General features: G+C 52.7%; 1 protein-coding gene across 2 annotated transcripts in view; it reads right to left on the minus strand.

Annotated features, from left to right (window-relative positions):
• PPP1R16B (protein phosphatase 1 regulatory subunit 16B) overlaps window positions 1-12,874 on the minus strand; it is a 98,852-nt gene that overhangs the window by 17,621 nt on the left and 68,357 nt on the right. For both annotated transcript variants that reach the window (XM_057700746.1, XM_057700747.1), the window contains exons 3-4: window positions 5,105-5,175; window positions 745-890 (exon numbers count right to left, since the gene is read on the minus strand). In XM_057700746.1, coding sequence (XP_057556729.1) covers window positions 745-890; window positions 5,105-5,175 — 217 coding nt within the window. The remainder of the gene's footprint in view (window positions 1-744; window positions 891-5,104; window positions 5,176-12,874) is intronic.

The raw sequence follows: 12,874 nt of genomic DNA on the forward strand, positions 1-12,874 counted from the left end.
TACCTTTTCCATGTGTTTATAGAACCTAAACAGACTAGAAAGAATTTTACGGTGGAAAAAGACTGTCAGAGTTCTGTAGAGGGAAATGGCCTTATTCCTGGGAAAGGCATTGCTACGTGGTATCTCCCAAAGCACATTCTATCCCAAAGAAAAGCATGTGGACAGGATTTGGTGGGGGGCAGAGCCAAGGAAGTATGCTTGCTTTTTTTTTATAGCAAGAAAAACGAAAATGGCAACAACACATGAGTGTGGAGAAGATGAATACAGACTCGTGGGGACAGACAGAGAAAAAGAGATTGAAAAAAAAGAGAATCATACCCTGAAACAAAGCCAGACAAAGACATCAGAAGAAAACTACAGACTGACATTCCTTATGAACACTGATGCAGAAATCCTCAAGAAAATACTAGTAAACCAAATTCAGCAGCATATTACAAGGGTTATACACCATGACCAAATGGGATGTAGGCCTGTAATGCAAGGATGGTAAATTCTATCTTAGGTGTATTTTACCACAATAATATTGAGAGAAAGAAAGGGGATGAAAGGAGACGGGGAGAGAGAATTAAAAGAGACACAGAGTGGAAAAGACAGAATGAGACCAAGAGGAAAGAAGAGATAGAGATGGAGAGAAAACGCAAGAGAAAGAGGAGAGATGAAAGGAAAAAACAAACAAACAAACAAAACTTGGAAAAAACCAGAGGCAAAGGAAAGGCTGTTCTTGGGGGAGAGAGGGGCACGTACTACTGAACGAGGATCTTCACCAGGTTGATGTGGCCGCAGGTGGCCGCGGCATGCAGGGGCGTCCACAGCTCGTTGTCCTTGGCGTTCACGTTGGCACCGTGGGAAAGAAGCAACTTGACAATTTCCTCAAAGTTGTCGATGCAGCACTGCAAGGGGGACACAGGCAGGGTCAGCTCCTGGCGGGGCCCCGGGTTGCGATGAGGACACACGAAGTTCCCCTCAAGAGGCCACAAGAAGGACAGTGGAGCCAAACTGCCTGAGTTTGAATCCAGCTCCATTACGTACCTGCTGTGTGATCTTGGGCAAGCCACTTAACCTTTCTGAGCCTGTTTCCTTGTGAGTAAGTTGATAATATACAAGATAAAAATAAAAAGATAATCTAAAAATGAAATCAGCTATAAGATGCTTTGCAAATGTTGGTGGAATGGGATGAAATTTGGAATGAGGCTTTCTTTTTCATTTCAGAAGGCTTTCTTCAAACAGAACTGTATGGAGAACTCTAACTTAGATAACCAATAAACTCAAGCGGGGCAGCTCAGGCTGAAGCAGGGGTGTGTGTTGGTGGGGGTGGGGATGGAGGTGTTGGGGGACACCCCCTGCCTCAGCAGTGGCCTCCTAGGTCATAGTTGGAAACCTCTGACTTAGGAATTTCTGACCTAGAAGCTAGTTCTTGGGGAAGTCCCAAGTAACCAAGCCTCCCCCCAAAAAACCAAGCTCTGCCTGGGGCTCTAAGGGGTCCCAATCCAGTCCCTGCGAGGAGACAGCTGTGTTTGCGCTCCTGCTTGTCCACATGAGGGCCAGCCCCAATGAGAAGGCAGCCCCCAGAGAGACGCCGAGCTCTGACAGCCACTGGAGCCCCCACACTCCAAGGATGGAGAGCCAAAGATTCCAAGGGGACAGGGGGGACTCAACCCAGGGCCATGAGCAGGCAGAGGAGAGGCCAGAGGAGGCAGAAGACAGGGAGCCACTTTAGAGACTGCAGGATGCATCCCAGGTGACCTCTGAAGAAGTCAGCAGGGGACAAAGCAGGGCGCCTGCACTCAGCACTGCCCATCCAGGCAAGGGCTTCGCCCTCAGTGCAATGGGAGACATTGCAGAGTTATACTCAGAAGAGGAGCACAATCAAACTTGCTTTTTAAAAAACTCCCTCCTCCTGCTGCATATGGAGAACAGACTGCGATCACAAGCTTTGGGGTGGGGAGAGGGATGGTGAAAAGCCATGTTGAAATCACCCAGTTAAGAGATGATGGTGGTCCAGCCTAGAGAAGGGACCACAGGCATGGGGAGAAGTGACTGGATGCCATCAGAAGGAGCGGGGGCACCTGTAGGAGCCCACGGCCCCGGGTGGGGATGGGGATGGGGATGGGGATGGGGATGGGGATGGGGATGGGGATGGGGATGGGGATGGGGATGGGGATGGGGATGGGGATGGGGATGGGGCGGCACCACAGCCCCCACCCCCATTCTCAGCAGAACCAGGGGTCAGCGCCAGAGGGACATATGGGAAAGAAGCAGTCGTTTGCACGGATGGTGCCAGGGACCCATGATCTCTTTCTGCACTAGCCGATCTGGAGTTGGCTGGGTCTGGGGGCATCTCTCCGCACAGAAGGGGCACGGGTGACCTGTGGAGCTGGGCGCTGCCTCAGGTGAGCGGGAGAACCATGCAGCAGCCCAGCACAGCCGGCAGAGGGCGCCAAAGGCACCAGAGTGAGGCAGCGGGGCGCGGGGCGGGGGTGCGGGAGGCGGTCCCCAGGCTGTCACCGGGAGATGGGTTTGGGATGGGCCGGTCCACAGGAGGAGGAGCAGCCCAGCCCCTGGGATGAGGGGAACAGGAGGGCCAGAGATGCCACCCCGAGGGCTGCAGAAAACATGAGGATGGGAGGGACGGTGGCTGGGTGGGGGGATTATGCACCCACAATTGCAGTCCCGTGAGATAAATGCCCAGAGGCTGGGCCAGGCTGCACCTGGGAAACCCGGCCTGAGCAAGGGCTGGGTTGGGACCTGGGCGCAGGAGTGCAGTGCGGGCTGGCACGTGATGGAGTGGGCAGGCCTCCTCCCCTGCCTTCCCCAAGGTGGGTAATGGCACCTGGCATCGGATGACTCCTCCCGCCCCCTCACTTCCCACGGCCAATCTATCATCAGGTGTGGCTTCCATCTCCCGCGTCACAGTCCCCGTCCCCACTGCCCTGGTTGAGCCATCATCTTCTCTCTCGGCCTCCCTGTCACTCCCCTTCCGCACCCCCTCAGCCAGAGAGAGCTTCCTCGTTAATCCAGCCACGTGGCTCTCGGTTCACAAACCTCTGAAAGGCTCCCTGTTGCCAAGAGCAGAAAATCCACAGAAAGCTCTTCTTCCTGGGCTCCTTCGTCGTATTGGAGCAGCAGGGACGATGAGGATGTCGACAATAACAACAGCCCCAGCAACAGCCGAAATAATATGTCACATTGTCAATAAGAAGAGCTAATGCTTTTTGAGGAGTTGCCAGGGCCACACATCTTGCTAACCTTTGGCCATGTGGTGCCCCATTTAATCCTCAGAACAACACTTCCAGGGCTCCGTAGCCACGTGGGGCTAGAAGCTACCATCCTGGACAGTGTCGGTACACAGAGCATTTATCAGCAGAAAGAGTCTATCGGACAGTGCTGCCCTGAACCTCGGGCAAAATAATATTTCAGAGAGCTGTCGTGACGATCAAACCACGCTTCACGTAGTGAAGCAGCTTTGCTGAGACGTGAACATGGGACAGATTTTAATAATAATAATAACAACTAATATTTATCCAGTGTCAAGTGATGCTTATAGGCTTTAATGTGTATTTATTGAGGCCGCGCTGCACAGCATGCGGGATCTTAGTTCCCAAACCAGGGATCAAACCTGGGCCCCAGCGGTGGAAGCATGGAATCCTAACCACGGGACCACCAGGGAATTCCTAATGTGTATTTATGTAATCTTCAGAACAACTCAGTGAGACAGGTATTTCTTATTCCTCTTTTACACATGAGGAAAGTAAGACACAGAGAGCTTAAGTAACTTGCCAGGGTCACACAGCTCGAATTTGTGGATGTGTGAAGCCCTACGGGACAGGAAGAGAAGCCAAGAGGAAGCACAGGGGGCCCCTGGGCTGACGGCTGAGGGTGGGGACTTGTCCCTGGGGCTTATGGGTAGGAGAGTGGCCAGACTCTGCCCACCCTTCCTGCCCTCACAGGGAGATGCAGAGGCCCTCGCCAGCCCAGGGTTCCAGTAGCCTGGCCTCTCGCCCGCCAGGGTGCATTCAAGTCCACCTGCTCAGAAACTTGGGCCAGAGCACAGGGAGGTTCAGTGTGTTCACTCATTAACTCAGCAGCACATATTGAGCACCTACTGTACGCCAGCTTGAGGAGCAAGACTGGGATACACTGATGAGAAAGAGACATGGGCTCTGTCCTCGTGCAGCACAGAGTCTGGGTAATGGGAGACCAACACTAAATGGTCACACTAATGGCTGAAATGACAAAGCCATGCTCAGAAGAAAGGATGTGGATATAACAGCAGAGCTCTCAGGCTTTTGCTGTGCATGCACCTGAGCACTGAGTGAAGTGTGACAGGGAGCTACAGTGTGTGCAAGGGACCGAAAAGTCAAGTGGCTGGAGGCCAGGCAGCCAGGGGTGCCTGGCGGCTCGGGGCAAAGGGGTGTTCGGCTCAGCAGGGGCAAAGGGGTGTTCCTTACCCCCAGCACTATGGAAAGACACCAGAGTGCTTTGAGTAGCATCAGCAGATGTTGGATCTGAGCATCCCTGTGGCCACTGCATGGAGGATGAATCGCAGCAGGGCCACCAGAATGCCGGGGACCAGTTAGGGGGCTGTTGCAGCATCCAGGTGAGAGAGGACAGCCAGAGCAGTCCCTCCCCAGCCAAGGAGGCCTGGGCCCATCTCGCTGCCCTAAAAAGGATGTGTGTTTTGATAGTACATGATTTCTGGCCAGAATTCATGGCTGTGTGACCTTAGGCAGGTCACATAAGCCCCCTGTCAATCACTTTTGTCACTGGGCTGGATGGATGCCTTGGTGGGTGTGAACAAACGTGCTTCGTAAACTGTCAAGCCCCAAACAAACCTGCTTTGTTTGTCAAACCCTTTGCCAAGCAGTGAGAGAATGCAGAGGACAAAGGCTCCCTGTCCCTGGAGGCTGTGTGTGTGCCGCACACGTGCGCACGGGGCTCTGTGAGCGTGTCGGTAGCAGACACACTCGTCTCCCAGGCAGACAAGAGCCTTTCAGATGTGGCAGCTGTGGCTCCCCTCCCCCTCCTCCCTGAGGGTAAAAAGCAGGGAGATGGGGCACCTGTCCAGGTGGGCAGCAGGGAGTCAGGGGCCCCAGCAGGTCCTTACCTGGTGCAGGGCGGTGAGTCCATCTTCATTGCACAAATCGGGGCTGACCTTATTCTTTAGGAAGTAGCGCACTGCAAAGGAGGGAACAGGAGTGACGGTCACATCACACACCAGGTGTGCAGGGATGCAGGGACGCAGGTAAGACCCCACTTTCCCCCAGGTCCTGACGTGAACAGTCTTGTTTACTCCTTACAACAGGGGCGAGAGGTAAGTATCAACACCTCCCCATTTCACAGGTGAGGAAACTGAGGCACAGAACATAGATCTCTGGTCCAGGATTTCCAAGAGGTGGATAGCACTGCCTGTCTTATTCTGCATAATAATGACAGCAGCAAAATGTTATTGAGCACTTCCTGTGTGCCAGGCGTGGAGCTAAGCGATTTACATTTGTTGTCCAGAGGGAGAACATTCTAGTCACTGAAACCATACACTCTGGCATCCGATGGCCTGGGTTCAAATGTGAGTGCCATTCTTATCGGCTGTGCAACCTCAGTCAAGACGCTTCCCTCTCTGTGCCTCGGTTTTCTATTCTGTAAAACGGGGATGATGTTAATCCCACCTCACTGGGACGGCGTGTGGAATAACTCAGGTGAGCTGTGGCAGGGGCTCAGCATGGGGTCTGGCACGTGGTTTGAACATCAGCTCTTATTATGGAGGCTGTTATTATTTTTATTAACCCTGCAGGTCCCTGCACCAAGTGATAGCCCACCCACGACTGCCAAATGCCCCTTCTTTGGCTCTTCTGAGCCTTGAGGTTGGGGCAGCAGGGGCTCTAACTGCTCCCCATCCCTAGACCTTTGTCGTGTGTGAGTGTCTGTGTGTATGTGTTTTCAGGAATGGTGGGGGGGACAGGGAGCTGGGGGTGAGGGAGGCCAAGGTGGACTCCAACCACAGCCTGGAATCTCTCTTGCTTAGGGTCACCCCTGCTTCCCCTTTCCACCGGGACCCTCCCTCCTTCTCCACCCTCCCCAGCCCATTTCAAGCCCTAGTTCTCATCCCAAACCCAAGTGCAAAGGGAAAGATGGGGGGGTCAGCACGCACATACTGGTACTACATCAATTGTATCAATATATTCAAGTTCACCTGCTTATGAACTTGGGCTAGGGCACAGAGAAGGTTCGGTGCGTTCATTCATTAAGTCAGCGTACACATATTAAGCACCTTCTGTATGCCAGCATGGGGAAAGAGGCTGGGATACAGCAAGGAGCAAGAGACATGGGCTCTGCCCTAGTGCAGCTCAGAGTCTGGGTAGCAGGAGACCAACATCATATGAGCTAACCCAGCAGCCTTGCAGGCCCCTTCCCAGTCAGCAGCAGGAGCCCCTGCTGTGGCCTCCAAGCTTTAGGACACCAGTCTCTGGCCAGCCTCCAGCTAAGCCTCTTCCATGGAGTGAGGGGCCCATGGAGCCAATGGGATGAGTCCATTGAAGCTGATGGTTCCCCTCTGCCCCATCTTGCCCTTTCCTGTTCAAATGGCTCCAAAGCCGAATGTAGGGCCTACACAGGCCTCTTCTCCAGATCCAGCTTCCAAGGGTGGACCACGCAGTGCGAAAATACACCTCTAGGCTGAAGGGGTGACCAAGGGATGGCCATTTGCAGAGCAAATGGAGGAACTTGGCTACACAAGCTGGCTTGTGTGTGTGAGGCCCTCGCGATGCTGAGGAAGCCAGGGACGGAGGCCTGGGGTGGTGCAAATGGGAGGAGCAGGCGGGCCCTGGCCCCTCTGAGCCCCCACCCACTCCCAGCCAGTATGGCTCCCTCAAAACACAAGCCAAAGTGCACATCCCCCAATGCCCACTGGGGGCGCTATCTCCATACTACAGCCCACAACCCAGGCGACCGGGCAGAGCCACTGCAGTTTCCTCGTTGATTTGCCTGTGCTGTGGGAGAACAACCTCGGGTGAGCTGTGAAGGGCAGAGGGAAGGCCATGCGTTCTGCAGGCTGCATATGCGCTCGGCAACCCCAGCAGGTGCCGGGGAAGAAGACAAAGTATCTAGAGCAGTGGGGATAGGGACGGCCCCCTGGCTCCATCCTCATTAGTCCCAGCGCCCGGACCCACGGCCGCAGTGGCACCCTTGGTCTGAGTGTGAACAGAGGTCCCTGGGAAGGGGAGGTTGAGGCCTCCACCCAGCCTCCTGGCAAGAGGTGACATCTCCGGCAGACTTGCCCAAGGTACTTTCATTGCTGCGGGGAATCAGAGTGATGGGAATTTTGTTCTGTTTTGTTTTGAAGCTCTTTATTGGATATAATTGCTTTACACTGTTGAGCCAGTTTCTGACGACAGGAGTTTATACCAGATACAGTCACATCCTCTGGAGCTGCTCTGTCCACTAGGGAACCACTAGCCACATCTAGCTCTTATGCCTTTTCAAATGTTAACTCATAAAAATTCAAAATTCACTTCCTCAGTCACTTTGGCCACATTTCAAGTGCTCAACAGCCACAGGTGGCTACCATATTAGAAAGTGCAGAAATAGAACATTTCCATCTTCACAGAAAGTTCTATTGGACAGCACTGCTTTGGGGCATTATACATGGAAATTAGCCCCATCACCAACTGCTAAAACCCTTCCCTGGCCCCCAGCTGCTCTGGGAACGAAGTCCCAAACCCTTACTATGGTACAGAAGGTCTGCATGATGTGTTCCCGGCCTGCAGGTCTCCAGCTTGCACGATTCCAGAGGGAACCATTCACACTGTGGTCTGTGAGGCTGGCACCCCCTAGGGCAGAAGAGTGCACAGCTTGCTCAGCTGTATACAGGGCTCCTAACCTACCTGCCTTTCCAGTCTCATTTCTTAAACTCCAAACATCGCCACAACAGTCTTTTGTCAGCTACAGAGTCACCATACTTCCTTTGGCTTCTGAGCTTTTGCATAGCCTATTTCCATTGGCCTGGAAGGCTCAGTCATCCATCCACCCCCATCCATCCATCCATCCATCCATCCATCCACCCCCCCAACCATGCATCCACCCATCCATCCTGCCACCCTCATCCATGCATCCATCCACCCATCCACCTTCCATCCATCCACCCTCATCCATGCATCCATCTCTAACACACATACACACACACCCCGTCTCACACCTCATCCTTTACATCTCAGCTCAAACTCCCCAGATGAAGCCACTCCCCATGTTCTGCACACCCACAGCTTCTATACATCTCATATATAGCCTTATCACAACAATAATTGCATAACAATTCAGGTAATTATGGTGGGCTTTGGGTCTGCCTGCTGTAGGGCAAGACAGTGACCTGGCACTTACTGTCCCTTCCTTAAGGCTTGGCAGGTGGTAAATCCTCAACAACCCTTCCTAGACCCTGACCTAATTGACAGCCCCCTAGCTTAGTCCAAGGACACAGCTTCTCCACTTCTGAGCACAGCAGACCACCCTGTAGTGCTAACCCGCCTGGCTCGTGTCTGGAGTATGCGGTGCTGCCCTCAGGGTCCTCCTACCAGCTGGATGGTGGCTGGTCTCAGCCTCAAGGCCGTGTTTGAAGACTGTGACAAAGTCACTGATCACTGTGGCCCAGCCTGTCCACAGGCTGGTGGGGGTGTCCTGGGCCTGACAGCTGACCTTTGGGAAAGTAGAAGCGACCATGATGTCCCTGTGCAGGATGGACTTCTGCAAAGTTCTGCTCACATAAGGCCAAGGTTCAGTTCCTTTGGGGGTGGATGGTGGACCAGGCTTCCAGTCCAGGAGACACTCTTCGAGGCAGAAATTAAGCGTCAGCTGCCAAAAGCAGCCTCCGTGTGCAGTAATTACTGGGGAGTTCTCCACGCGGCCCGGGAGCCTAAGACATGTAATTACTCCAATGTCGGGCAGTTATTTTCAGCCCATGAGGTGGGACAAGTCATTCTCATCTCCAAGGAGCCATTGACAGTCACGAGCCAAGGCCCCCTGTGTGGTTTCACTTGTGCTTTAGCTGGGAGCCTGGCTCTGGACACAACTCTGGAGCACAGACCCCACCACCCAGGGCCTGGCCAGGCTTCCCGGCCTCTGGGGTTCAGTGAGAAAAACAATTCTTCTGTCAACAGTGTCTTCTTACTGAACCCCTCCCATGCACCCAGGTCAATGCAGAACCACTTTCTTTCATGGGTTCATGTCTAATTATTCCTTTTATGGAGAAGAGGAGACAGAGGGTCAGGGAAGTGCCACACGCAACCAAGCGGAGGAAATCAGACCCTCTGATTTCTAAGCTCAGGTCGTTGGTCACAAGGCTGCTCAGTTCTGCCCCTAAGGCCAGGAATGGGGACCAGCATTGCTGGAGTGACCAGAGCTGGGCTGAAAGCTAGCAGGGGAGAAGGGGGATGGGAGAGTGGACAGAGTGACCTCTGCTCTGTAAGCATCAGAGGCCCTCAAGTCCCAGGCCAAGTCTCTTCTTGCAGACAGAGGGGCTCAGGGATCCACAACCAGGACAGAAGAAACACGGCAGCCCCAGGGGGTGGGGGTGGGGGGACACATATCTCAGGGGCCAAGTTAAACACAAAGTTGCCTTCTCTCTCTCCCTACTTAAAACCCTCTCGTGACTCCACACTGCTCTTAGAATAGAGTTCAAAATCCTTGCTTGGTCTTCACTGGGGTCAGCAAACCATGGCCCATGGGCCATATCTGGGAGGCAGCCTGTTTCTATAAATTAAAATTGCTTGGAACACATCCACCCTCATTCATTTACATATTGCCTGTGAATGCTTTTACCCTACAACACCAGAGTTGAATATTACAGCAGAGATGTATGGCCTGCACAACCTAAACTATTTACTATCTGGCCTTTACAGAAAAGATTTGATGACCTTAGTCTCCACAGTTCTGCATGGTGTGGACTGTGCCTACAGGACAACCACCTTGCACAATTCTAGGGGGCACTGTTCTCAGCATAGTCTATGGGAATGGCTTGCTCTGTAGTTGTGCAGTGTGCAGCCTGCTCAACCGGACTTAGCCATCCTGTATCCCTAGCTCTCCAGGCTCTTCTCTCGCTCTCTAAGCACCTTGCACAATGCAGGTAGTTGGCTTGGGGGGATTTGAGGGGTTGGCTGGGGCTCAGAGAGGACAAAGACAAGAAGGGCATGCTCTCTTCTCCAGTTGGGCATGTCCACTGCTTCTTCTGGTTGCCCACGCACAGGTCTGCTCCCTGCCCCTGAAGCCCCAACACCAGGCTTGCCCGTCAGTTTGTCCGAGTGACCCTCTGTCTTCACACATTTGTTTAGCTGTGGCTTTAGGCAAGTTATTCCTCCTCTCTGTGCCTCAGTGTCCTCATCTGTAAAACGGGGATCACAACTGTGTCTCCTTTGTGGGGATGCTGTGAGAACTGAGTAAGACAATGCCTGAGAGCTACTACTATCACTTATATTAAAAATAATAAAAATAAAAATAAAAAACAACCACTGTGCTCCTGCCTGGTCCCACCCTGTGCTAGGCACTGGAGATATAGCCACAGATATCTTGCACTTTTCAAGAGCCCCTGACCTGATCCTAAAAGACAGAGGCCATCTCTCTCCAGGGAGCTCCAACTGTCTGCTGGTTCAAGGGCCACAGTGAGGCCACAGCCAATGTCCCAGACACCCCCCATACAAGCAAGACCCCACTGAGATGGCTCCTGTCCCTCCCCTTGTGTATTCCTGCTCCTGGCGCCAACCCCGTCGCTCCGCCCACATGTCCCTGGCAATCTGGATGGAATCTGGGCCAAGCAGGGCCATCTGCTCCCCTCCGTCTCCAGCTGTAGCGAGCGAGGCTGAACCGGCCCGTCTCGGCAGGAAGCTGGTAGCGGCTGCCTTTGTGGGGAGAAATCACTGCTGACAAGCTTGTGTTTTCTTTGCCACCTGACCCTCTCCGCCCAACAGAGCAGACTGCCTGACCGCGGGCTGGTCAGTGATGTGCAACCACAGGTGTGGGTCCTGCTCCTGCCCTGGGGGATCGGGGACAGCAAGGCAGAGGTGTCTGCTCACTGGAGGTGGACCCTTGGACAATCTCATCTGCTGGGGGCGCCTTGGGGCTGAGCTGCTGCTGCCTTGCCACGCAACTTCCACAGTCACATTCGTGGGACACCCACTCACCAAGCCCTCCTCCCTTCCCATCTTGCTTCCTTTCCCACCCAGCACCCAGCAACGAAGCCTCACCCTCCCACTGCCTCCGAGGTGCTGCATGATCTAGTTTCTGTGCCTCCCCACGGCCACTGTGCCCCAGCCCTCATCCCCCTCCTTGAATTCCTCACCAGTTCAGTCACACTAGCTTCTTCCATTTCTTAAAACAAAACAAAACAAAACAAAACAAAACAAAAACTGAGCTCCTCAGAGCCTCCACACACACAGTTTTCTGTGCTTGGTACCCTCCTTCCTCCCATACTTGGACCAGCAAACTCCTCTTCATCCTTCCCATTCCAGCTGAAATGTCAACTCCTCCGAGAGGCCTTCCGTGATCACCCCAATCTCAATCAAGTCGCCTGAGTTATTCTCTCCCATAATACCTTGCATTTCTGCTTCACAGTAGCTCTTATCACCATTTATAATTAAAGGGTGATTAGTTAGCACATATTAATTATATAGTTATTTGTTTAGTTTGGGGGGCTCCAAGAGGGCCGGGAACCCCATTGACCGGTGTCCCCAGTGTCTAGCATGGAGACTGGCTCAGAGCAGGGGCTCAAGAAATATCTATTGCAGTGAGAGCACCTGAAATCTACTCTCTTAGCAAATTTCTCATACTCAGTGCAGCATCATTATTAACTGTAATCATCACACTGCACGTTAGATCTCATCCTACATAACAGCAACTTTGTACCCTTGGACCAACATCTCCCCCCCCCAAAAAAGGAACTATATGAGGAGATGAATATGTTAATTAGCTTGACTGTACTAATCTTTTCTCTCTATATATAGATAAACATCACATTGTCACCTTAAATATATACAATTTTTATTAAACATTTTTGAAAAATCTATTGTGTGAACGAACAAAGGCAGGAAGGGACGAAGGGAGGGAGGAATGTGCTGGGGGCCCACGGAGCTGCTTATTCCAGGGGCCTTGGGACCATGGGACATGCTCTCCCCCTGGGGACACATGCACAGTCCTGCAGACGCACCACGAAGAGTGTGACTCGAGGACTGAAAAGCAACAAGCATGAATTCTGCACAGAAATGGAGCAGCAAATACCCCTCCTCGAGCCTCCAGTGGCGATGCAGCCAGACCTGGCAGCTGACCGTAAGAGTCCGGCAGCCCACCCACCCCCAGGCCAGGCCCTGGGCACCCATCATGCCCCTCCCACCCAGGATCCCGGTCCTCACTCCCTCTGTCCTGCACGTTTGCTGTTCTTTCTGAGATCCAGCACTGACTGTGTACCAGGCACTGTGTTAGGCGCTTTACCTCTATCAAATCCATTAGTCCTCCTAATCCAGTTATGAGGATTTATTAATTAACTTGCTTTATTAATTAACTGCCTGCTATTATCACCCTAATTTACATATGAGAAAAACAAGGCTCAGGCTTGAACATGTGATATGACTTGCCCAAGGGCACGTGTCTGGGAACCGCAGAGCTGGGATTTTAACCCAGGTCTGGCTACCTCCAAAGGCTGAACGCTTAACCACGTTGCTAAAATTGTGCCAAACAAGGACCCAGGGAAGGGAAGGTGGGCAGCGGAGAGATGTATAAGATGGATGCAGATATTAGCGTAAAGAGAGCCACAGAGATGACGAAAAGCTAGAAGAAAGGTCAAGACCATTGCCAATAGTTCAGTGTTCAGTACATGATAATAAAGACGATGATTGCTAAGAGT

This window comes from Hippopotamus amphibius, chromosome 12, assembly GCF_030028045.1.
Source record: "Hippopotamus amphibius kiboko isolate mHipAmp2 chromosome 12, mHipAmp2.hap2, whole genome shotgun sequence".
Taxonomy (NCBI): Eukaryota; Metazoa; Chordata; class Mammalia; order Artiodactyla; family Hippopotamidae; genus Hippopotamus; species Hippopotamus amphibius.